A 26,228-nucleotide genomic window follows, 5' to 3' on the forward strand; every position below is an offset into this window, starting at 1 on the left:
CTACTGGAAATAATGCTGCTGTGAAAATGGGTGTACAGATATCCCTTCAAGTCTCTTTTTAGCATATGCACAGTAGAACTGCTGGATCATATGGTAATTCTGTTTTTAGTTCTTTGAGGAATCACTATACTGTTTTCCATAGCAGAAGTGGAAATAAAAAAAAAATAGTTGCCAAACTCTAGATTTGGGGCTTCTGCTAAGAAACTGGAGATCTGACCCCAGTGGTCTTGCACTTGCAGAACCAGCCTCCTCAGGCCCCTCAGAGACACCTCCCCAGCTGAGCAGTGCCTTTTCCCCAGAGGTCTGGGTCCCAGCTCTGGAGGACCCTCTCTCAATCTTCTCATACTTTATTTATTTATTTATTTATTTACTTACTTACTTACTTACTTACTTACTGAGACAGAGTCTTGCTCTGTTGCCCAGGTTGGAGTGTGTGGCATGATCTCGGCTCACTGCAGCCTCCACCTCCCAGGTTCAAGTGATTCTCCTGCATCAGCCTTCCGAGTAGCTGGGATTACAGGCGCCCACCACCAAGCCTGGCTAATTTTTGTATTTTTAGTAGAGATGGGGTTTCACCCTGTTGGCCACGCTGGTCTCGAACTCCTGACTGCAGGTGATCGGCCCACCTGGGCCTCCCAAAGTGCTGGGATTATAGACTGAGCCACCACACCTGGCCTCTCACTTCTAATAGCGCCAACCTCTTTCCTTTTTCCCTCTAGCCCTAGGCAGTTCCCTCAGTTACACTTTGTGATACCACGGTCCCTTTTTGTCTTTCCAGTAGTCCTGCACCTGGTTAACATGTCCCCTCTATTATATTCTCTCTGTTAAAGCACCTGGTGTGGTTTTCGTTCTCTTGGCTGACAGATCCCACTCAGCTGGTGTTCTCACCTGAAATTGTTAGACAGCAGCTGCCCACTTTGGTCAGGTATATGCTCTTCTGTTCCCCTATTCCTGCTCCCTACTTTTTTCATTTGTATTTTTTTGATACAGGGTCTCACTCTGTCTCCCAGGCTGGAGTGCAGTGGTATGATCATGGCTCACTGCAGCCTTGACTTCCTAGGCTTCAGCGATTCTCCCACTCCAGCCTCCTGAGTAGCTAGGTCCATAGGTACACACCACCACACTCCTGAGCTCAAGCAATCCACCTACCTTGGCCTCCTAAAGTGTTGGGATTATAGGTGTGAGCCACTGCGCCCAGCCCCCGTTTTTCTACATCTTGCTGACTCTGCCTGCCTGACCCTAAGGGGATCTGATTTGTGGTCCTGTCTACTGTAATAACGCCCATTGACTGAGCATGACCTATGTGCCAGAGTCTGTGCATAAGACTTTACGTATCTCATGCAGTTTTCAACATAACACCGTAAGGTGGGCGCTGTTATGCTCCCCATTGTACAGATGAGAACACTGAGGCTGGGAGAGGGGAGGACTTGACCAAAATCACAGCCACGGCCAGCCTCGGTGGCTCACGCCTTAATCCTAGCACTTTGGGAGGCCGAGGCAGGTGGATCACCCGAGGTCAGGAGTTCGAGACCAGCCTGGCCAATATGGTGAAAACCCATCTCCACTAAAAATACAAAAATTAGCTGGGCATGGTGGTAGGTACCTATAATCCTAGCTACTCAGGAGGCTGAGGCAGGAGAATCACTTGACCGTGACGGGTGGAGGCTGAAGTGAGCTGAGATTGCATCACTTCACTCCAGCCTGGGAGAAAGAGCAAAACTCTGTCTCGAGAAAAAAAAAAAAAGAAAAAAAAAATTAAACTTTTTTTTTTTTTTAAGTAGAGACAGGGTTTCACCATATTGGCCAGGCTGGTCTTGAACGCCTGACCTTGTGATCCACCCGCCTTGGCCTCCCAAAATGCTGGGATTATAGGCATGAGCCACCGCACCTGGCCAGAAGTTACCTTTCTGAGTTTTGAGAACAGCATGTCTGTGACCATCAAGAACTCAGTTCAAGTTCAGGAGATCTATCATATAGCATGGTGATCATAGTTAATAACAATGTATTGTATACTTGCAAATTGCTGGCAGGTTTTTACTGTTCTCATCATACAAAAATGGTATGTGAAGTGATACATATGTTAATTAGTTTGATGTAGCCATTCCACATATTTCAAAACATGTTGTACACTACAAATATATGCAATTTTTATTTGTCTTTTTTTTTTTTTAATTTTAGAGAAAGGGTCTTGCTTTGTCGCCCAGGCTGGAGTGCAGTGGCTTGATCGTGGAGTGGAGTGACTGCTGGAGCCCTGAACTCCTGGGCTCAGGCAGTCCTCCTGCCTCAGCCTCTTGAGTAGCTGGAACTGCAGGTATGTACAGGTATGTACCACCACATTTGGTCATTAACAAATGAAAAAAAAATTGTAGAGATAGGGGTCTCACTATGTTGCCCAGGCTGGTCTTGAGCTCTTAGCTTCAAGCGACCCTTAGCCTGAGCCTCCCAAAGTGCTAGGATTATAGGTGTGAGCCCCCATGCCTGGCTGCCATTTTGTTTCTGATGATCATTTTCCTGCCTTTTTTTGGGGGGTGGAAAAAATGGTTTTAGTCCCCAGCATCTTACCTGCATCAGGTTCACCAAGGGACCCCAGACTGGTGGCTCCCTGCCTCAGGGCAGTGGACTATCTATCTCTCCCGGGATGGCTCGGTAGCACCTAAGAGCATACCCGGATAGCCTGGGATTTGAGAAAAACCATGACCCAGACAGATCACAGCTTGCAGAGCCCATGGTCTCTTGCTATCTTCTGAGAGCAGTGACCTCCCACAATCTTCCTGTTGGTCCAGGTACTGTGAAGGCTCAGGTCCCACACCCACCCTCTGCCTTCCATCCTGGCAGCTGGGTTGCACAGCAGTACTGCCCAAATGATGCCCCTGCTTGGGCTGGTGCCAACATTCAGACCACAGGGAAGGAAAAGCGTTCTTTTTATTGGTCTGGCTTGCTCTGCTGCGCATCTCTCAGAATGCCGGTCTGTCCTTGTGGGCTCAGGTGTCGCAGTGGTGGTCACAGTGGGGCCTGCCTCTGCTGCCCGCCTGGCAGTGGCCTCAGTCAGTCTTCCTGAACCCTGGAAGGCAAAGGCCACAAGATGGCATGGGATTCTGAAGGCAGCCAGGCTTCATCCCCACCATCACCTCAGATGCCCAAGTACCCCTCACAGCTGGCATGATGTAGTCACCCCAGAAGCCATGGGTCTCAATGACCCACTGTCATAATAGCTAGTTTTCTTTTTCTTTATTACATGGATTAAAGGAGACAGATATTTCCCCAGCACAGCCACTTGGCCTCTCCATTCTGAGACATAAGGTGGTCACAGAGCTGTCAGTCAAGAAAGACGACGTGCTTTCGCCCAGTCCAGCCACTGAAGCTGTGTGACTGTGGGCGAGTCACTCCACCTCTCTGAGCCTCACTTTCCTATTGGTCAAGTGTAGCATTGCTAAAGCCTACCTCCTCAGTTGCTATTAGGCAAGTACAGCCATGGAGGAGATAGTGTTTGGGGAAGTGTAAAGTTCTATAAGAGAATGAAGACTAACCAGACCATTTTTCTACTGTTTCACACTTCAGGCCTTTGCATCCATTCCTCACTTGATCTTCACAACACACTTGTGCAGTAGAAAAGTATTACACCTATTTTCCAGTTGAGGAAGCCAAGGTTACATGGCTCATCCAGGGTCACAGAGCTAGTAAACTGGCAGAGGTAGGACTCGAACCTGGGTCCTCTGCCTCCGGGCTGTGTTCTTTCCTGTATGCTAAGTCTCTTTCTAAATGAAGACCCTGCTAGGGAGAAAAAGAGTGAACACAGGAAGACTTTAAAAGTTACCTGTCAGCCTGAACTTCTGGAAGAGGGGGATGAAGCCTTGCAGGATGCTGTGGATGCGGTACACTGCTCAGAAACAAAGAAAAAAGTGAGTTAAGTTTGTACCCCCACAAGGGATACCTGGCCATCACTGGACAAGGACCTAACTCATGCAAACAAAGCTCTGATGGCGGAATTTCAGGCAGCAGGTTAAGCTTAGATAATGGTACTAGAGTTATTATTACTGAAAACAACAACCGTGAACAGCAGGAATAGTGGCAGGAAACTCACTTGCCAAATTCAGTTCCCAACTCCATTAACTAACTTGTTTTCAGTATCTGGCTAGTTCTGTTTTGTTTGCCACTTTTATCTTTTTATTTTATAGACAGAGTCTTGCTATGTTGCCCAGGCTGAACAAATTCCTGGGCTCAAGCGATCCTCTTGCCCCAATCTCCTGAGTAACTGGAATCATGGGCGTGTGCCCTGGGCCCGGCCTGTTTGCCACTTTAAACTGTTGCTGTTGCATTATATGGAGCTGCCCATTTTTCCTACAGGGTTTTGCCAGTGACCTTACATTGACCTTGAAAGTGGTCAGGAAGAAAACATGAGCATAAGGAAAAATTTTTTTTAAGTGTAGATTGTGACTGTCTGGTCCACACTTGAATGAGTATGAAAATGAATATTTCTACCCACTACCCCTCCAAGAGGCTGTGTGTGTGTACATGCTGGGGAGGGGCTTACCTAGTCCAAAGTAGATGCCAACGGTTTCCAGGGAGGCAAAGGTGAGCAGGCCAACCCCAAGAGACATGAACCAGTCTGGAAGGGCAGTGAGGGAGGGAATGGTCAGCTTCCAGGTCTTGACGCCCCTGCCCCCTGCATTCCCCTTGTGCATTCCCCAGGGCACCTCCCCTACCTGCATAATAGTGATAACACACCAGCAAGGCCCCGATGGCAAAACACAGGAGGACGAAATGGAAAAACTCATCTGTGAAGGCAGGGGTGGGGAATCAGTATCTGCTGCTTTCTCTCTTTTTTGGGGGAGAGGAGACAAGGTCTTGCTCTGTCACTGAGGGTGGAGTGCAGTTGTGCGATCACAGCTCATTGCAACCTTGAAGTCCTAGGCTTAAGCAATTCTCCTGCTTCAGCCTCACAAGTAGCGAGGCCTACAGGTGCATGCCATCACACCCAGCGCATTTTTAAATTTTTAGCAGAGACAAGGTCTCGCTATGTTGCCCAGGTTGGTCTTGAACTCCTGGCCTCAAGCAATCCTCTCATCTCGGCCTCATAAAGTATTGGGATTACAGTTGTGAGCCAGCATGTCTGGCCTTTTTTTTTTTTTTTAATTACAAAAAGTCTCTGTGCTGAGCACCATGGTCTTTCCTCTTGCCCTACCCTTCCTCCTAGAAGTCCCCATGGATTCCAGGCCTGGAGCAGGGAGATTACTCCCATTTTCACTGCTCCTTTCCCAGAGTCTGGTCTAATCTAACCTTACAACTCTCTCAGCTCAGCTGACCTCCAGCTCCCCATCCTGGCCACAAGGCCTGGAAGGCATTCAGCATCCTAGTGACTGTGCATAGCAGAAAGAGCAGAGGACCAGGGCTCAAGCTCAGGCCACACCACTCACAAGCTGTAAGGCCACTCCCCAGCCTGGAACCTCAGTTTTCATATCTGCAAAATGGGAACCATTGTCCCACCCTGTTGAGTTAATTCTGAGCTGAGTAATATGTAAACTGCAGGGCATACGACAGAGGTGGGTAATGATTGCTACTGTGCTATTTCACCCCTAGAAATCCAGCCAGACAGGAAAAAGCAGGTCTGCTACACCAAGTTCCTTACCATCTTTCTTTATATTCAGTCTTCTTAACTGAGAGGCCTCCACTTCTCCTTAGGAACAAGAGAGAGATGAGTGTTTAACTTTGATGCAGGACGGCAGGTGGGATTTTCCCTTCCCTACCTCATTGAGAATTAGTATCTGGGTACTTCTTCCTGGGTCAGAGGGCACTCACTGCAGGACCAGTCGAGCAAAACTGTGAAGATAGGGGTGCTGTCCTTGGAACCCCCACTGACTTCCTCCTCCTTCCTCAGGCCTGAGTCTGCCTTCCGTTCCATTTCCCCTGCACTAGAGATCCCCCTTCTGAATCATAGTGACATTGGCTGGCAACAGTCCCTGCTGGGACTAACCCACACTCTCAGGCTGTCTGAAGTCCCAACCCATCGTCTAGAATCAGCACCCACTCTGGCTCTCCTATCTGAGCTTGTGTATTTACCACTTGCTGGGTCAGAGCCTCTCCTTCGGAGTCCTGGAAACAAGAAACTCAACATTAGTGCCCAACCCTGCTTGGGGTGCCTTAACAGGTGCCTCCACCCTGGGGAAGGCTATAGGTGACCTAAAAAAATGTCCCCATGGAATTCTGCAGCCCCCAAAGATCCTCCTTTCTATTGATGGCTGTTTGGTTATAATCTCCTTGGGTCTTGCTGGGACAGCTTTCCAAGCTCCCCGGGCTCCCTGCTTCATGCCACAGCTGGCCCAACCCGCTTGATGAGCCTAGGCTCAGTGGACCTGGGGCTCCTGTTTCTCACAGACAGATACCCCAACAGGAGCTGGCTCTCTTAGGGGAGAGGTGATGCCTAGACCTGGCTCAACACCAGCACCAACAACCTCTCTCCCCTAACTGGACACTCACCTGATTCCCCAGAGGGTACCACCTCTCCTGGAGCATCTGCACAGAAAGGAAATCAGTGATCATATACCCATGATCCTCTGGGGAGGGAGAAGTCATGCTTCAGGGAAGGTGGATCCTGCTGGGAGACTTTCCACTTAACCTGGAGTGTGCCAAGTAGGGAATGGAGCCGGCTGGAGGGTTCCTGTTCCAACTAAAGGGGCAGTCACCACCCACCAGCCACAAAAAGCTGCTGTAGGAACGCCTGCCCACTCTTACAGGTCTGTCAATTTCCCCAGAGAAGCCAGGTTTTCAGGTAAACTTCCTAATTATAAAAAAGTTTGGGCCGGGCGCGGCGGCTCACACCTGTAATCCCAACACTTTAGGAGGCTGAGGTGGGCGGATCACGAGGTCAAGAGATTGAGACCATTCTGGCTAACATGGTGAAACCCTGTCTCTACCAAAAATACAAAAATTAGCTGGGCATGGTAGCGAGCGCCTATAGTCCCAGCTACTTGGGAGGCTGAGGCAGGATTAATCGCTCAAACCCCGGAGGCAGAGGTTGCAGTGAGCTGAGATGACACCACTGCACTCCGGCCTGGCGACAGAGTGAGACTCTGTCTCAAAAAAAAAAAAAAAAAAGGTTTGGCAACTCTTGAATCAAAATTCCATTGCTTGGGAGACATGACATTATTTTATGTACTACCATGTAAGAAAAGCCCTTGACAGCTATAAATGTAAGTTGCTATTGATTTTTTTTTTTTTTTTTTGAGATGAAGTCTCGCTCTGTCCCCCAGGCTGGAGTGCAGTGGCGCGATCTCCGCACACTGCAAGCTCTGCCTCCTGGGTTCACACCATTCTCCTGCCTCACCCTCCTGAGTTGCTGGGACTGCAGGCGCCCACCACCACGCCCGGCTAATTTTTTTGTATTTTTAGTACAGATGGGGTTTCTCCATGTTAGCCAGGATGGTCTCGATCTCCTGACTTCATGATCCACCCGCCTCGGCCTCCCAAAGTGCTGGGATTACAGGTGTGAGCCACTGCGCCCAGCCGCCAGTGATTTTTTAAAATAGAGATAGGGTCTTGCTATGTTGTCCAGGCTGGTCTTGAACTCCTGGGCTCAAGCAATCCTCCCACCTTGGCCTCCCAAAGTGCTGGGATTATAGTCATGAACTACCATGCCTAACTTTGCCAGTGATTTTTAAGATGCATCCTGATTTCAGAAATATTCAAATGTGAAAAAAATGTGGTGTAGAATTGATGAAATATATTTACATTCATAATTTTATTTTTAAAATTTATTTATTTAGAGACAGGTTCTCTCTCTGTCATCCAGGATGCAGGGCAATGGCACAATCACAACTCACTGCAGTCTCAAACTCTTGGACTGAAACACTCTTCCTGCCTCAGCCTCCCAAGTAGCTGGGATTACAGGTGCAAGCCATAGTGTCTGGCTCTCACAATCATAATTATATATATGTAAAATATATATCATTTATATAAATATATATATTATATAATTTATATATATAAATATATATCTATATATTATATAATTTATTATATATAAATATATATATATATTATATAATTATTATATATAAATATATATCTATATATTATATAATTTGTATAAATTATCTATTATATATTTATAATATTTATTTATTTATTTATTTGAGACAGAGTCTCACTCTGCCACCCAGGCTGGAGTACAGTGGCATGATCTCAGCTCACTGCAACCTCTGCCTCCTGGGTTCAAGCAATTCTCCTGCCTCAGGCTCCTGAGTAGCTGGGATTAAGGGTGCCACCACACCTGGCTAATTTTTGTATTTTTAGTAGAGACAGGGTTTTGCCATGTTGGCCAGGCTGGTCTTGAACTCCTAACCTCAAGTGATCCACCTGCCTCAGCCTCCCAAAGTGCTGGGATTACAGGCATGAGCCACAGCGCCTGGCCACACAATCATAATTTTAAAAAAGCATTCTGGGCCTGGCGCGGTGGCTCACGCCTGTAATCCCAGCACTTTGGGAGGCCGAGGCGGGAGGATCACGAGGTCAGGAGATCGAGACCATCCTGGTGAACATGGTGAAACCCCGTCTCTACTGAAAACACAAAAAAATTAGCCAGGTGTGGTGGTGGCTGTCTGTAGTCCCAGTTACTTGGGAGGATGAGGCAGGAGAATGGCATGAACCCCGGAGGCGGAGCGTGCAGTGAGCCAAGATCACACCACTGCACTCCAGCCTGGGAGACAGAGCAAGACTCCGTCTCAACATAAATAAATAAATAAAGCATTCTGGGCTGGGTGCAGTGACTCACACCTGTAATCCCAGAACTTTGGGAGGCCGAGGCAGGTGGATCATGAGGTCAGGAGATCGAGACCAACCTGGCTAACACAGTGAAACCCCATCTCTACTAAAAATACAGGGGAAAAAAAAAAAAAAAAAGCATTCTGTGTTTCTGTGTGGGCCGGGCACGATGGTTCACACTTGTAATCCCAGCACTTTGGAAGGTCAAGGTGGATAGATCACTTGAGTCCAGGAGTTCAAGACCAGCCTGGGAAATATGGTAAAATCCCATCTCTACCAAAAATACAAAAATTAGCTGGGCATGGTGGTGCATGCATGTAGTCCCAGCTTCTCAGGAGGCTAAGATAGAAGAATCACTTGAGCCCGGGAGGTGGAGGTTGTAGTGAGCCGAGATGGCACCACTGCACTCCAGCCTGAGCAAAGGAGTGAGACCGCATCTCAAAAAAACCAAAAAATAAAAAAACCAAACCTACCCATACCCTGACCCCTCAAAAACCATTCTGTGAGTCAGATAAAAAGCATCTGCCCACATGGGCCACCCATTAATGCCTGCTCCAGGCTATCCAGATGCAGGTGATGACACCTGCTGCCTTTTACCCATAGAACTCTGGACTAGACAGGCAACTCCAAGCTCATGCCATCTTGCTGGCTTCTAGACCTACCAGGCTCTGAGCATGTGGGAGCCAAGCTGGCTAGTACACCTCAATCCTTGGCTCCCGCCCTGATTGTTGAGCCACTTGTCTGGGCTGCCAAGGGTGAGTTGAGTCCTATAGAGCTGAGCTGCCACCTCTGCATTAATCCAGTCCTGGGTGTCCTTCCCACACCATTCACCATGTGATTCTTGGTGCCTGTTCTAGTTCCCTGGTGACCTTGCTCCTAGCCTGTCATCTTCTTTCCCTTAAGGGCAGACAGGCACTTGTATGATCTTCCTACCATCAGGCCCCGACTTCTGTATGTTTCCTGTCCCTCAGGGCAGCCCCAGGACACGAACACCACAAGGGGCACTTAGCATGTGACAATAGGCACTCAGCACACTGAACACCATCTGCAAAGTGACAAGAGGGGCCAATACGGAGAGTGCAGAGAGCATATCAAGGACAACATGAAATGAGACTCAAGCAAGGTAATTTACCAAGCACCTCCAATGTCTGGGGGAAAGAAGTAATTCATGAATACGTGACTGTATCTACATTTTCTACAGTGAATGTGAATTACTTAATGAGAAAAATATTTTAAAATACATATGAACATAAAGGTTTATCTCATTTTATACCCAGTGAAACCTTTCTTAAATTACTTGAGTAATTAAAAACATTTTTCTAAACCAGATTATACTTGTTTCTGTAACAAAAAAAAAAAAAAAGAAAGAAAAGAAAGATGCCTGTAATTCTAGCACTTTGGGAGGCCAAGGCGGGAGGATCACTTGAGCTCAGTAGTTCGAGACCAGCCTGGGCAACATGGCAAAACTCTGTCTCTACTAAAAAATACAAAAAATTAGCTGAGTGTGGTGGCACACACCTGTAGTCCCAGCTACCTGGGAGATTGAGATGGGAGGATCACCTGGGCCCAGGAGGTTGAGGCTGTAGTGAGTCATGATCACACCACTGCACTGCAGCCTGGACAACAGAATGAGACCGTATTGCAAAAAAAACAAAAACAAAAAAACAAAAACAAAAACCCACAAGACAGATGACCCAGAGTCAACCACTGATTGTATTTGTTACATAACAAATGAAATCTTTTCTTTAGCATATACATAAGTGTTTTCCACTGTTTTACTTAGGTTATTGCCAGGCATTAGGAGACGATGTAGATTTCTTTTTTTTTTTTTTTTTTTTTTGAGACGGAGTCTCGCTCTATCGCCGGGCTGGAGTACAGTGGCCGGATCTCAGCTCACTGCAAGCTCCGCCTCCCGGGTTTACGCCATTCTCCTGCCTCAGCCTCCCGAGTAGCTGGGACTACAGGCGCCCGCCACCTCGCCCGGCTAGTTTTTTGTATTTTTTTAGTAGAGACGGGGTTTCACCGTGTTAGCCAGGATGGTCTCGATCTCCTGACCTCGTGATCCGCTCGTCTCGGCCTCCCAAAGTGCTGGGATTACAGGCTTGAGCCACCGCGCCCGGCCAGTAGATTTCTGAAATATTGGATTAAACACAGCTATTAAAGCTTTCTTATCTAGTAGTGTGCATTTGTCATATTCTTTGGCAAAAGAGTTCATTCTACAAGTTCTTTTTTTTTTTCTTTTTTTGTTTCTCATTCTACAAGTTCTATTGCATCCTAGTGCTACCAACCAAAGCGCCATATTATTTATGCCTCCTCACTGTAGTAATCAGGGTATTGGAAATAATTATTCTGTAAAATGGGTATTGTGGAGATCAGATCCTTAATTTTTCCTTGTGTGCTGAAACAGCCCAGTATTCCAAGAGAGGGGTTACTGATCATGTCCCATTCTACTCATTTAGGAGCTGAAGCCCAGAAAAGTGGATGACTGTTCATGGTCACCCCATAAGTCAAGGTTATAGTTCAGATGAAAATGCAGGATTGGCTGGGCGCGGTGGCTCACGCCTGTAATCCCAGCACTTCGGGAGGCCGAGTTGGGCAGATCACGAGGTCAGGAGATCGAGACCATCCTGGCCAACACAGTGAAACCCCGTCTCTACTAAGAATACAAAAAATTAGCTGGGTGTGGTGGTGCACACCTGTGGTCGCACCTACTGGGGAGGCTGAGGCAGGAGAATCACTTGAATTCGGGAGGTGGAAGTTGCAGTGAGCTGAGATCATACCACTGCACCCCAGCCTGGGCAACAGAGTGAGACTCCGTCTCAAAACAAACAAACAAAGACCCCAGAAAATGCAGGATTTCCTCAAGACAATCTCATGCCCACCTCCCCACCTGCCAGTGTCATAACCACCCAACTGGCCACATCTCCTGTATTTGGCTGGAACTTTTCAGCTCATGAATCACCCTCATGACTTTGTTTCTGCCCAACAAAGCCCTCTTTTCCTTCATCTAATTGTTTTCTCCAAAGCCACTGGGCAACTGATTACCTCCATAGAGCTGAAGCTCATCCTTCAAAACGTCAGGCTCCCCATGCCCAGGACCTGGATGGAGACAAACCCCTTAGTCAGCACTCCCAAACACAGTGACCCAGGCCACTTCCATCTCCCATGGTTTTGAAGCTTAAGAAGTTCCAGAGTCCTTGTGCTGGAGGTGAGGTGGGGGGTGGGCTTCAAGAGGCAAGGCAGCACAAGTACCTTCCCTTTGCCCTCTCTGATGCCCCCAGAACTTCCAGAGGTGACCACATTCAGAAAGCACTCAAGACCTAAGAAGACTTGGACCTTGCTCAGGGTTAATAGTGGGTATATATTGGGCACTCGCATGCACCAACACTGTACTAAGTGATTTATATTTAATATTTCATTTCCTTCTCACAGACGTCCTATGAAGAAGGTATTAGTACCTACCCCACCCATTATACAGATAAGGACACTGAGGCTCAAACAGTTACATTATTTTCCCAAAGTCATATAGCCAGCAAGTGAGTGGCAACTCTACTAGGTCTGTTGCCAAAGCCTGCATTCCTAATCATGTTTATATCCAGAAAGAGAACCCAGGGCTCAGCTCTAGCTTCATGGACAGCATTTATTAAACACTTTCTGTGTGACAGGTTCTGTACTAGGCAATAATTAAAAGACCCTTTTCCCAGTGGTCTTTCCTTCCTATGAAATTTTTTATTTCTTTTGCAAAAATTATTTCCTGGTTGTAAAAATAAAACATGCTCTGCCAGGCGCGGTGGCTTACCCCTGTAATCCCAGCACTTTGGGAGGCCGAAGTGGGTGGATCACTTGAGTCCAGGAGTTCGAGACCAGCCTGAGCAACATGGTAAAATCCCGTCTTTACTAAAAATACAAAATTAGCCAGGCATGGTGGCGCATGCCTGTAATCCTAGCCTCCTACTTGGGAGGCTGAGGCAGGAGAATTGCTTGAATACGGGAGGTGGAGGTTATGGTGAGCCAAGATCGCACCATTGCACTCCAGTCTGGGCAACAAGAGTGAAACCCTGTCTCCAAAAAATAAATAAATAAAAAATAAAACATGCTCATTGTAAATTATTTATAGTATAGGACAGTTCAAAAAAGGGAAAATAAAAATCACTTATAATTCCACCATCCTGAGATAACCACTATTAACATTTTGGTATTTTTCCTTCCAGTTTTGATAATAACCGTATGTCTGAATTTTTATAAAGTATATACGAGATCGAATTAATTCTATGATTTGGCATCTTTCTTTTTCAGTTCAGCGATAGATGAAGAGCAGAGCTGTCACCAGGACAGGGTGAAGCATCCTTTATTCTGCTGCTGTCAGGCTATTTCCTATTTTATCCTGCCGTAAACAATGCTGTGAAGAACATCACACAGGCAGGTTCAGTCCCACTGAGAAACTCAACAGTGAGTGAGTGGGCAAAAGAAAAATGATAAGGCCTATTGCCTACCGGGTGAGCCGTTCCCATGGGGGTGTCCAGCCCCCAGGCTCCGTCGACGTTTTCTGGTTGCTCTGGGGTGCTGGTCTTCATCGCTGCTCTCTGAGGGGAACAAACACAAGCTGTAGGAGAAGCTCAGCCTGGACTGAGCTGGGAATGCGTTCGTTCTGGTGGCCATTCTCAGAATGTAGTTTATGCGAAGAGTGTGGTTTGATGGGAGGAACTCTGATCTGGGGACTGGAGGTAAGAGACCTGCCACTCACTTTCTGTGTGACTTTGGACAAATCCCTTAATATTTCTGTTGATTTCATGTCTACATAATATTTCTGCTGCTGCCTTGCCTACTTTATAAGACTTCCATGAAGATAAGACAAGGTCCCATGAGGCGTCACAGTACTGAGATGGCTTCCAAGTGCAGGGGCTGTGTCATCTCTGTTTCCCCACCCATCACACTGGCTCTGGATGTTTGCTGTGTCTCCCACCCCCCGGAATATCCTTCCTGTTTGTCTGTGTTATTGAGAAGCTTAAGCTGATGTCACACCTCCTATAGAAAGCCTTTGCCAACTGCCCCAGCTCACACTGGTCTTGCCTTTCCCTGCTGGGGTTTCTATAGCACCGTCTGTCCCTGACTCAGTGGACACAAAGGCCAGCGGTCTCATGATGTACCTCTCTCCAAACATTTCATCTCCTGAAGGACATGACCTGGGTTCTCCACCCTGCAAGGGTGCCCAGCTGCGAACAGGAGCTTGATCAAGACTTGAAAATGGTTGTCATTTGTGCTCTTTGGCCAGTCAGCATTCCAAGAATTCAGGTCTACGAGTTTCTGGCTCCAGGTCCAGAAGATTCCTTTATCCCAAGACAGGACCATGGGACCTCCTGGTCAGTCATGGGCAATTTAAAAAATTCCAGGAAACCAAATTAATTGTGCTTAAGCATCAGTGCATCTGTGATCTCAACTGGATAAGGAGGAAGAGGGATTGGGAAGCTCAACAAAATCACAACAGTGGTGTTCATCTCAGAAGAGAGGATTCTGGGTGACTTCTATTCTCTTCTATATTTCACAAATATTCATCAGTGCAAAAAATGACTTTTTATTGCTAAAAAGATAATGCATGTTGCAAAATAAAGAAATACAGAAAATAAAGTAAAAATTATTCCAATTTTCCTTTTTTTTTTTTCAAGACGGAGTTTCTCTCTTGTTGCCCAGGCTGGAGTGCAATGGCACGATCTCAGCTCACTGCAACCTCCACCTCCCAGGTTCAAGCGATTCTCCTGCCTCGGCCTCCCTAGTAGCTGCGATTACAGGCGCCTGCCACCATACCCAGCTAATTTTGTACTTTTAGTAGAGACAGGGTTTCTCCATGTTGGTCTGGTCAGGCTAGTCTTGAATTCCTGACCTCAGGTTATCCGCTCGCCTTGGCCTCCCAAAGTGCTGGGATTACAGGCATGAACCACCGCACTTGGGTTTTTTGTTTTTTTTTTTTTTTTGAGACGGAGTTTGGCTCTTGTTGCCCAGGTTGGAGTGCAGTGGCACGATCTCGGCTCACTGCAACCTCCGCCTCCCAGGTACAAAGATTCTCCTGTCTCAGCCTCCCAAGTAGCTCAGATTACAGGCATGTGCCACCACGCCTGGCGAATTTTTTTTTTTTTTTTTTTACTAGAGACGAGGTTTCACCATATTAGTCAGGCTGGTTGTGAATTCCTGACCTCAGGTGATCCACCCACCTTGGCTCCCCAAAGTGCTGGAATTACAGGTGTGCACCACCACAACTGTCAATTACTCTAAATATCCACTAGAGACAATTGCCATCAATGTGTGAATAAACATTGTTTTAGCTTTCTCTGTGATATATTCATAATACAATTTTGTTTTGGAGACAGGGTCTTACTCTGTCACCAAGGCTGGAGTGCAGTGGTGCAATCAGGGCTCACTCTAGCCTTGACCTCCCAGGCTCAAGTGATCTTCATGCCCCAGCCTCCTGAGTAGCTGGGATTACAGGTAGGTGCCACCACGCCCAGCTAATTTTTTGTATTTTAGTAGAGATGGGGTTTCGCTATGTTGCCCACGCTGGTCTCGAACTCCTGGACTCAAGTGATCCACCCACCTTGGCCTCCCAAAGTGCTGGAATTACAGGCATGAGCCACCGTGCCCAGCCTAATACAATTTTTTTAAATAAAAGGTATTATGGAATATATGCTGTTTAAAATGAAGACTATTTTTTGTATATGCTCTCTGATTTAGTTACTTAAGAAATTACCCAAACTGCAGAACTGTGAGCTAAATACACCTTTTTTCTTTTTCTTCTTCTTTTTTTTTGAAACAGAGTCTCACTCTGTCACCCAGGCTGGAGTGCAATGGCGCGATCTTGGCTCACTGCAACCTCTGCCTCCCAGCTTCAGTGATTCTCCTGCCTCAGCCTCCCGAGTAACTGGGATTACAGGCGCCCGCCACCACACCTGACTAATTTTTGTATTTTTAGTAGAGAAAGGGTTTCACCATGTTGGCCAGGCTGGTCTTGAACTCCTAACCTCAGGTGATCTGCTTGCCTTGGCCTCCCAAAGTGCTGGAATTGCAGGAGTGAGCCACTGCGCCCAGCCTCTTTTCTTTATAAATTAAAAAAAAAAAAAAAAAAAAAAAATTAACCATGGCAGAAAGACTCACTGTTCGGCTGGGCATGGTGGCTCACGCCTGTAATCCCAGCACTTTGGGAGGCCAAGGCGGGTGGATCACGAGGTCAGGACTTCAAGACCAGCCTGGCCAAGATGGTGAAACCCCATCTTTACTAAAAATACACAAAAAAATTAGCTGGGCGTGGTGGCATGCGCCTGTAATCCCAGTTACTCTGGAGGCTGAGGCAAAGAACTGCTTAAACCTGAAAGGGCAGAGGTTGCAGTGAGCTGAGATTGCGCCACTGCACTCCAACCTGGGCGACAGAGGGCGAGACTCTGTCTCAAAAAAAAAAAAAAAAAAAAAAAAGACTCACTGTTCTTTGCTGGTGTCCCTAGTACCCATGACAAAGACTGGCACAAATTTGGTGCTCAGTAAATATTTGTTAAATAAATGTAAGGAATACACTAATACGTTTTGGGTGGTTATCTCTGGGTAATGGAGCAAAGGGTGATTTATTTTCTCATATTTCTGTTTCCCTATATACTCTGTATTTTTCTACAATGTACCTGTGTGTAATCTTTTACGGTTGAAAATAAAACTTCATCTAAAAATAACTGGATTAAAACAGGTATGTGGGCCGGGCGCGGTGGCTCACGCCTGTAATCCCAGTACTTTGGGAGGCCGAGGCAGGCGGATCACGAGGTCAAGAGATCGAGACCATCCTGGCTAACACGGTAAAACCCCATCTCTATTAATAGTACAAAAAATTAGTCGGGCGTGGGGCTGGTGCCTGTAGTCCCAGCTCCTCGGGAGGCTGAGGCAGGAGAATGGCATGAACCCAGGAGGTGGAGCTTGCAGTGAGCCAGGATCGTGCCACTGCACTCCAGCCTGGGCAACAGTGCAAGACTCCATCTCAAAAAATAAACAAATAAGTAAAAATAAATAAATAAATAAAACAGGTATGTGGGAGAGAGATGCTGGATGTGACTGTGAGTGAGGGTCCTGCGTGTGAGGACGGCAGGGCTGCAATGAGGTACCCAGGCTTGGGGCCTCTAGAGTAACAGGTCCCCTCCGGGCCTGAAAAACAGGCAGTCATGTTCTGGCTGCAGGTGAGTCACGGTAGGATCAGGGACCAGGATCCTGAATGTCAGCCTGTCTTCATGCTTCTAGGACTGTGGCTTTCTCCTGCTGCTTTCTCTTAGTGCTCCATTTGGCTAATTTCAGCCAGTCCCATGTATGAGGTGGAGACTCCAGGGTGCCTAGGTGCCAGGGTGCCAGGGATTATGGTCACATGAGGGACATTTTTGGAGGAGCAGCACTCCTTGAGGGACAACCAGAACCAGAGGACAGAACACTCCTTCCGGCCCAGGGAGGAGAAACAAAAGGACAGGCAACAAACAGCCCCCTCCCTGCACCTGGAAACTCTTCTTCCAGAGCCAAACCTCATACCTGGTGGGCTTGTGTGTTTTCTCATTTTTTTGTTTTTAAATGGGGAGATGGCTTCCTTTCCAGTGCCATGAGGAGACTGGCTACAAACAAACCCACTGGGCCCACTGACCACTCTCCCTCCTCTGCTGAAATGATCATTGATTTTGTGACTTTGGGCCTTGGTCTCAGCATCTGCATCATGAGGACATAAGACCAGAGCTTTTCTTTTTTTTTTTTTTTCCTTCCAGCCCAGGGGACCTTCCATTAAATAAAATCTTAAGCTCAAGCCCACAGCATAAAAGAGATCATAGTGCAGGAGCTCTGGCTAAGGAGAGTTAGCCTCCCCGGTTCCACAAAAACCTCCAGGGAATCCCAAGTTGGTTACTGAGTTCTCTTAGAGCAGGTCAGTTTTCCTCTCTGTGACTCAGTTTTCTCACTTATAAACTGGGAATAATAATAATACCTTCCTTTATGGGTTGCTGTGAGAATTGAGTTATTACATGCAAGTGCTTAGAACAGCTCCCAGCACAGAGTAAGCATTCAATAAATATTGCTGGTGCTACTACTATAAAATTTAGCCTTATATTTTAAATTAAAAGAGTACAAATGAAAGAACATTCCACTGTTTCTTGGAGAATAATGTGGTTATTTGTAATCAAGATGCTATTGGAGGCCAGGCACAGTGGCTCATGCCTGTAATCCCAGCACTTTGGGAGGCCAAGGCGGGCAGATCACCTGAGGTCAGGAGTTCAAGACCAGCCTGGCCAACATGGAGAAACCTTGTCTCTACTAAAAATACAAAAATTTGGCCAGGCATGGTGGCGAGTTCCCATAATCCCAGCTACTCGGGAGGCTGAGGCAGGAGAATCGCTTGAGCCCAGGAGGCAGAGGTTGCAGTGAGCCAAGATCACACCACTGCACTCCAGCCTGGGTGACAGAGCAAGACTCTGTCTCAAAAAAAAAAAAAAAAAAGATGCTATTGGAGATGTCGTTCCTCTAAACCCACTAAAGTACTGGCAAGGAATCAATACTTTGGAATGATTTGTACAAAAATTCAAAAAGCAAAAGCTTTTGCACAAGGATGATCATGAGCATGATAAACCTGGGAGGGGAAGATCATAACACAACAATTACTTTTAGAGCTATTAATATGTCCTTTGTGCTAAGATTTTACCTGTATAACGAATTTAATCCTCACAAGAATCCCACGAGGTATTATGTATTGCTATCATCCCCATCTTACAGATGAGGGCACTGAGGCAGCCAGGGGTTGAGCAGTTTACCCGAGGACATGTAGCTAGTTAGTGGTAAAGACAGGATTTGAACCTGTAACACACGCTTTGACTATGGCACTGGGGTGCTCCTAATAAACCTAAATGTTACTTTACATGAAATGCAGCCACTTGAGGGGCTGTTCGGTAAACATTAAAAATAACTGCATAGGCCGGGAGCGGTGGTTCACGCCTGTAATCCCAGCACTTTGGGAGGCCGAGGCGGTGGATCACGAGGTCAGGAGATCGAGACCATCCTGGCTAACACAGTGAAACCCCGTCTCTACTAAAAATGCAAAAAATTAGCTGGGCGTGGCGGCGGGCGCCTGTAGTCCCAGCTACTTGGGAGGCTGAGGCAGGAGAATGGCGTGAACCCGGGAGGCAGAGCTTGCAGTGAGCCGAGACTGCGCCACTGCACTCCAGCCTGGGCGACTGAGCAAGACTCCGTCTCAATAAATAAATAAATAAATAAATAAATAAATAAATAAAAATAGCTGCAGAGATATTACAGAATAACATGGCAAAAAGCTTAGGACAAGATGGGAAAATTTTTAAATGGAGGACAGAATTGCCTGTACGATCGGCCGGGCGCGGTGGCTCAAGCCTGTAATCCCAGCACTTTGGGAGGCCGAGATGGGCGGATCACGAGGTCAGGAGATCGAGACCATCCTGGCGAACACGGTGAAACCCCGTCTCTACTAAAAATACAAAAACTAGCCGGGCGAGGTGGCGGGCGCCTGTAGTCCCAGCTACTCGGGAGGCTGAGGCAGGAGAATGGCGTAAACCCGGGAGGCGGAGCTTGCAGTGAGCTGAGATCTGGCCACTGCACTCCAGTCCGGGCGACAGAGCGAGACTCCTCCTCAAAAAAAAAAAAAAAAAAAAAAAAAAAAAAAAAAAAGAATTGCCTGTACGATCAATTATAACTGTGTACATAGAAGGACATGTGGACAGATCGACTCTAGAAGAGAATGTGGAGAAACAGTATTGGAGTTTCAAATACTTCAATGACTTCAAGTATGAGGGATTGTTTCCCCATGTAAATCTTTTTCTTGAATAATGCACATGTATTTAAATCTTTGCTATACCTGAGGAGGAGGAGGAGGAAGAAGAGGATGAGGAGGAAGAGGAGGAGGAGGAAGAAGACTTGTCTCTCTCATATTGTTCTTGGGAAAATAGTCCAGCCTTCCCATCTTGCTTGTGGAAATCTGTCTCTCCATCTGCAAGGCACATAGAGGCCAGGGGATGAGCATTTCCCACCCTTCCCATCCCAGGGACCACCCAGTCCTCTCCAGGGTTCTACTTGGACTTGAGAAGCCAGGAAGGACTGGATTATCTTCCCAAATATCTAGGGCCAATGCAACGTGCAGGAGACCAAGGCTCTCAGAGATACCAGGGGCTCAAGGAAGGCTCAGTACAGAGATTTATCTGAATGTGGACTCAGAAAAGGGGTTTCTAAGCCCCCCGCCCTGCGCCCAGAGAAAGCTAGACTCTGTAGAGGAGTTGCCAATTTAGGATCCTTTGTAAATTACAGCCAAGATGGGGTGTGATCAAGCCCTAAACCTTCCCATTCCCCATTCTGGGGTCACACAGGACCCTCTCTACCTTCTAGGGGTATTCCCTAGTGCCAGCCCAAGCCCCCAGAGAATTCTTGAGATTTGGCAAGCAGCTGAGGGTCCCCATAGTGAGATAGCACAGGAAGACAGATTGGACTACGCACATGTATGTGTGCATGTGTATAAAACCACTACTTCCCCATTTCAACTGTGATTTGAGGCCCTGTGCAAAATGAGCTGAGCAGGGTCTTCTTCCATCCCTTCTACTTTTGGACTCCACCTCCCATGTGGTTTTGCCCAGAGGGTCAGAGAAGGCAAACTTACAGTCCAGATCTTCTGTTTCTCTGTGGACTTGACTGTTATCTTGAGGCTGGGAGGGGGATGCTGAAGTCTCCATGGCTTTTCCTGGAGGAATAACAATAATCAGTAGTTAATATCACCTTAGTTAATATCTTAATATATAAAGAGCTTGGCAAATAAATAACGAAAAGACAAACACTCAACATTCAAAGGAATAAGAAAATTAATTAACAAAAAAATGGTAGTTCTGTTGGCAAGCAAGAAGGCCGGGGCAGTGGAGGGAGGAGGCTTAAAGGAGTGGGGAATCGGGGTGGTGGGTATTGGCTAGACAACTAGCAGGGGACTTCATGAAGGAAGTCAGTTTTTATCTGTACCTGACAAGTCAGGCACCATCTTTATTTTATTTTATTTTTTTCGTAGAGACAGGGTATCTCTATGTTGCCCACGCTGGTCTCGAACTCCTGGGCTCAAGCAATTCTCCGACCTTGGCCTCCCAAAGTGCTGGGATTCAAGTGTGAGCCACCATGTCCAGCCTAGGTACAATTTTGACAGGAATGCAGATTTGAAGTTGGTGAACCAACTCCAATCCCACAAACATGGCCAACATCCAGGAATGACTGAGCAAAAAGGCAAGGGAGTCCTGAGCCCTGGCAGGCCTCACACACAGAGCCACCTGCCACCTCTTGACAGCTATGTGCATAGGAAAGAAGTTTATTTTATTTTATTTTATTTTATTTTTTGAGACAGAGTCTCGCTCTGTCGCCCAGGCTGGAGTGCAGTGGCCGGATCTCAGCTCACTGCAAGCTCCGCCTCCCAGGTTTACACTATTCTCCTGCCTCAGCCTCCCTAGTAGCTGGGACTACAGGCACCCCCCACCTCGCCCGGCTAGTTTTTTGTATATTTTAGTAGAGACGGGGTTTCACCGTGTTAGCCAAGATGGTCTCGATCTCCTGACCTGGTGATCCGCCCGTCTCGGCCTCCCAAAGTGCTGGGATTACAGGCTTGAGCCACTGCGCCCGGCCCAAGAAGTTTCTTTTAATGGAGCCGCTGTGCTATGAGTCTCTGTTATAGCAGCTGAGCCAGGAAGTGCAGGCTTCCTTTTGATTCCTTGCCCCATTTCTTCTACTCCCAGCTCTGAAGCTGAGACCTCAAATCTGAGAGGAGGTAGATTTACTAGTCTCTGACTCATTTATTTTTTACTTTTTTATCTGAGACAGAGGTCTTGCTATATCGCCCAGTCTAGTCTTGAACTCCTGGGCTCAAGCAATCCTCTCACCGCAGCCTGTAGCTGGGACTACAGACGTGTCACTGTGCCCAGCCTCTGACTAATTTAAACCATAGTTTCTCAGCCTCAACACGACTGACATTTGGGACTGGGTAACACATTGTGAGATGTTTAGCAGCCTCCTCCCTCCCAGATGCCAGTAGCACTTTCCTGTTCAGCTGTGACAATAAAAAATGTTTCCAGACATTGCCAAATGACCCCTTTTGTGGGGCAAACATCATCCCCCATTTGAGAATGGTCTAGAGAATCTACCACAAGACTTTGGCAGGAAGCCTCCTCTCCTGTGTCTTAGAGTCAGATTGCCTGGGCTGAAATCCTGTCTCTGCCTCTTCTAGCGATGGAAGCATGGGCAAGTTACTTAATCCCTCATTGTGCCCTGGGTTTCTCATCTGTAAAATGGAGACAGTAATAGTGCTTACCTCATAGTATGTGAAAATGGCAGGACAGTCCTTAGCAGGGCCGTTGGGAATGTGTGTTTCCTCCTCTACAGGTCTCCTCTTACCCTTGGACATCCGGTGTCCAGTCCCATCCCCACTCATCCCCCATCTCCTAGACCTCAGACTCCATTACCGTTTTTTTTTTTTTTTTTTTGAGATGGAGTCTTGCTTGCTCTGTCACCCAGGCTAGAGGGCAGTGGCACAATCTCAGCTCACTGCAACCTCCGCCTCCGGGATTCAAGTGATTCTTCTGCCTCAGTCTCCTGAGTAGCTGGGATTACAGGCGCCGCCACCACGCCCAGCTAATTTTTGTGTTTTTAGTAGAGACGGGGTTTCACCATATTGGCCAGGCTGGTCTTGAACTCCTGACCTTGTGATCTGCCCGCCTTGACCTCCCAAAGTGCTGGGACTACAGGCGTGAGCCACCGCGCCCGGCCTACCCTTTTCTAGAATAAAACTTCCCATTTCTCAGAGCAGAATTCAGCTAGGCATTAGGAAGTCACTAGCCATTAAAAATGCATCGATATCAAGATGGAATGACTGACAACAGAAGCCTCCAGGGCATATTTCTATTTTGAATAGTGTTCTCTGCACGCAACAGGTGACTACCACATATTCATTGGCTGAGATCATCTCTAATGAAGGCATTTCAGCTAGAGTGGAGGAAGAGTTGTAGAGCCACATGGGGGAAAGAGAGTTGCTGGCTGATGTCAGATAGACTGAAGTTTACAAAGTGATAAACTCTTTTTCCAGTCTCATCTCCATCCTGCTCTGTGTCCTGGTCACACACAGCACTTTTGGCTTAGTCCATTCTTTCCTAATGTCAAAATTGCATCTGACCTTCCAAGCACAGGTCAAAACCCACTTCTCTCATGAAGTACTCTTTCAGTTGTCTAAACGATACCCACCAACTCTATTCCCCACTCCCCTAACATTACTCCCTCCACTATCCCTAGCTTTTTTTTTTTTTTGACACAGTCTTTCTCTATCACCCAGGCTGGAGTGCAGTGGTGCAATCACAGCTCACTGCAGCCTTGAACTCCTGGACTCAAGCGATCCTCCTGCCTCAGCCTTCTGAGTAGGTAGGACTACAGGCATGTACCACCATCCAGGGTTTGTCTCCTTCACTAGATCATGAATGCAGCCTAAGTACGGACTAAGGCTGATTCATCTCCGTGTCACCCATACCCTGTACAGAGCTGGGAACAAAGGAAAAATGATAACAAGCAGCTATAAGTGCCTACTATCTGCCAGGCAAGGTTCTAACAGTTAACTTGTGTTAACTAATCTATTCCTCACCACAAACCTATGAAGGCTCACTAGGGCTGTGCCCATTTTATAGGTCAGAATATTGGGGCACAGAGAGGATAAGAAACTTGCCCAGGACCGGCCGGGCATGGTGGTTCACGCTTGTAATCCCAGGACTTTGGGAGGCTGAGGCGGGTGGATCACGAAGTCAGGAGATCGAGACCATCCTGGCCAACATGGTGAAACCCAGTCTCTACTAAAAATACAAAAATTAGCTGGGCGTGGTGGTTGCAAGCCTGTAATCCCAGCTACTCAGGAGGCTGAGGCGGGAGAATCACTTGAACCCAGGAGGCAGAGGTTGCAGTGAACTGAGATCACGCAATTGCATTCCAACCTGGGTGACAGGGCGAGACTCTGTCTCAAAAAAAAAAAAAAAAAAAGAAAGAAAGAAACTTGCCCAGGACCACATGGAAAGCGGTTAAGTAAGGGTAGTTGCTCAGCCCATGCTGGGAGACTAAAGGAGTGACGCTGGCCCTCTTTTTAGGACCCTAACATTGGCACCAGGAAAGAGGACACACTAACAGTCATGAGAGTGTTATGCAAATATGCTGACCTGGCTTATATTTAGCTACTGATGGAGCCTTGAGTAATTGTTCCCATAGCCAAGGGAACTTCCTTGGGCAGGTCTTTAGCACACTGAAGGGGAGGAATGGAACCATCACAGAGGGAAGACCTGACATGGCTCTGTTTCTCCTTTTAATGTCTTTGTCTGTTTTTCCTCCACCCATTTTTCTTTTTTTCTTTCTTTCTTCTTTCTTTCTTTCTTTCTCTCTCTCTCTCTCTTTCTTTCTTTCTTTCTTTCTTTCTTTCTTTTTTCTCTTTCTTTTCTTCCTTTCTTTCCTTTCTTTCTCTCTTTTTTTTTTTTTTTTGAGACAGGGTCTCACTCTATTACCCAGGCTGGAATGCAGTGGCATGATCACGGCTCTGCAGCTTCAGCCTCCTGGGTTCCAGCGATCTTCCCACCTCAGCCTCCCAAGTAGCTAGGACTACAGGCATTTGCCACCACAGCCAGCTAATTTTTTTATTTTTATATTTTTGTAGAGATGTGGTCTCACTATGTTGCCCAGGCTGCTCTTGAACTCCTGGGCTCAAATGATCCTCCCACTTTGGCCTCCCAAAGTGCTGAGATTACAGGCATGAGCCACCACCCCCGGCCTCCACACAGGTCTTATTTAACATAGGGAAGGACTGAGGCTCAGGTAGAGGAAGAGACTTGTTCAAGGTCTTCCAGTTTATAGATGGATTCAAATCTCACTCCTACCCCAACAAAGAAGCTTCATGCCCCAGCTACCCCCCGATTAGAGGCCTCTAGCACCACCTCAGGCGGCCCCCACATCCAAGGCTGATCCTACAAGGAAATGGAATGCCTGACTTTCTGGTACTTTTCTCCAAAAAGCCCAGCCCTGCTGAGTCAGGGGTGGTGCCGGGGCCTCTGTACCCACGGGTCCTGCTAAACTGGACTTCCCCTTCAGGTGAGCCCAGATTTCCTGAGCTCCTGCTGTCACAGAGCCTGGGCCCAGGGCAGGAGGGCTGACAGAGCACACTGAGTCATGACAGCCTCACAGCACTCTCCTCTTCCAGCTCTCTTGACTCTCATACAACCAGGAGGGAGGCAGGGTGGAGATTATTGTCATATTTTACAGAAGAGGAAACCAAGGCCCTGAAATGGAGATGAACTTGCACAGGTCATGGAGCCACACAGGGGCAAGGCTGGCTCTTTCATCACATCAGATCAATTTGGCTCAACTTTTGTGTAACAAATTGTGAGTTGTTTTTCAGTTGCCATGGACCCGCAGGTTGACAGCCACATAACCTGAGCATGCCAGGTTACTATGCGTGCAACTACAGGGGAACCTAAGTGCTCAGACTGAGGAGTGGGGACTGAATTAAGAAGCGGATAGCACATGCCAGGATTCAGTATCCAATAAGATCAAGCTCTGGCATCGCCCCATGGCAGGATCCAATCAGATCATGCCTCCCACATCACTTCATTGCAAGATCCAATCAGATCATACCTCATTACCCTATGCTTATAAAACCTGACCAGCTCCCAGCTTGGTGACACAGATTTGAGTGTTTCCTCCTATCTCCTTGCCACTGGACTTGTAATAAAGCTTTTCTTTTCTCAAAAGCCAGTGCCATGGTATTGGCCTCTATGTGCATTGGGCGGTGAACCCATTGATTGTGTGGTAACAGCTCCAGAACCCTGCTTCTTGATTCAGGGATTGCTTGTATTCCTGGTGTCCCATATTGGATGAGGGGGCTGAGGTGACTGAAACGGAATTGGATTTCAACAGGAAGAGAAAGGCAGAGTAGGATAAAAGTTTCAGTGGAGGAGGTTGGGGGTAGCAGGCAGTTGAAGGGTTAAGAGCCAGAAAGGGTGGAGAAGATCAGTCTGGGCCTTGAATGCCAAGCTAAAGATGGCCAACTTTTCCTGAGGGTAGACCGAGGAACGTGTCTGTGGGCCAGAAATGCAGGGCAAGCTCAGCTAAACAAGCCCAGTGTGGGAAATGGGGTGGGAGCTCTGGAAGCAGAAACCGCAGCTGGGAGGGGAACAGAGTGGACAGAGGAATGGACGTTTGCTGCTTTTGCCCACCTGGCGTGAAAGCCCCCATCTTCTGATGATTACACAGGATTTCTCTTTGAGGAAATCCAGCCCCCACTGGACAACAGCTTGGGGCTGGCCCTCGATGTGTCAAGCCCTTCCTGGCTGAGGGGTGGGGACAAGGCCAAGGGCAGAGCCAAGGGTACAACAGTGTTCTCAGGAATCTCCTTCAGCTTCCCAAGCCACCCCAGA

The 26,228-nt window shown here is 47.3% G+C and overlaps 1 protein-coding gene across 11 annotated transcripts in view; it reads right to left on the reverse strand.

The window, feature by feature from the left end:
* Window positions 1–2,904: 2,904 nt before the first annotated feature.
* The window catches only part of TMEM40 (transmembrane protein 40), a 31,925-nt gene continuing 8,601 nt past the window's right edge, over window positions 2,905–26,228 (reverse strand). The window contains exons 2-12 of one of the 11 annotated variants that reach the window (XM_033210738.1): window positions 20,426–20,506; window positions 19,643–19,765; window positions 13,251–13,346; window positions 11,803–11,856; window positions 6,475–6,510; window positions 6,058–6,090; window positions 5,627–5,674; window positions 4,704–4,775; window positions 4,532–4,606; window positions 3,815–3,877; window positions 2,905–3,061 (exon numbers count right to left, since the gene is read on the reverse strand). In XM_033210738.1, the coding sequence (XP_033066629.1) occupies window positions 3,042–3,061; window positions 3,815–3,877; window positions 4,532–4,606; window positions 4,704–4,775; window positions 5,627–5,674; window positions 6,058–6,090; window positions 6,475–6,510; window positions 11,803–11,856; window positions 13,251–13,346; window positions 19,643–19,765; window positions 20,426–20,498 (693 nt within the window). In that variant the 5' untranslated portion in view covers window positions 20,499–20,506 and the 3' untranslated portion in view covers window positions 2,905–3,041. Of the gene's footprint in view, window positions 3,062–3,814; window positions 3,878–4,531; window positions 4,607–4,703; window positions 4,776–5,626; window positions 5,675–6,057; window positions 6,091–6,474; window positions 6,511–11,802; window positions 11,860–13,250; window positions 13,347–19,633; window positions 19,766–20,425; window positions 20,507–26,228 lie in introns of all 11 variants that reach the window. The other 10 variants (XM_033210737.1, XM_033210741.1, XM_033210745.1 and 7 more) reach the window with 10 other exon arrangements.

The sequence above is a fragment of the Trachypithecus francoisi genome, unplaced genomic scaffold (genome assembly GCF_009764315.1).
Source record: "Trachypithecus francoisi isolate TF-2019V2 unplaced genomic scaffold, Tfra_2.0 Lachesis_group0, whole genome shotgun sequence".
NCBI classification, from domain to species: Eukaryota; Metazoa; Chordata; class Mammalia; order Primates; family Cercopithecidae; genus Trachypithecus; species Trachypithecus francoisi.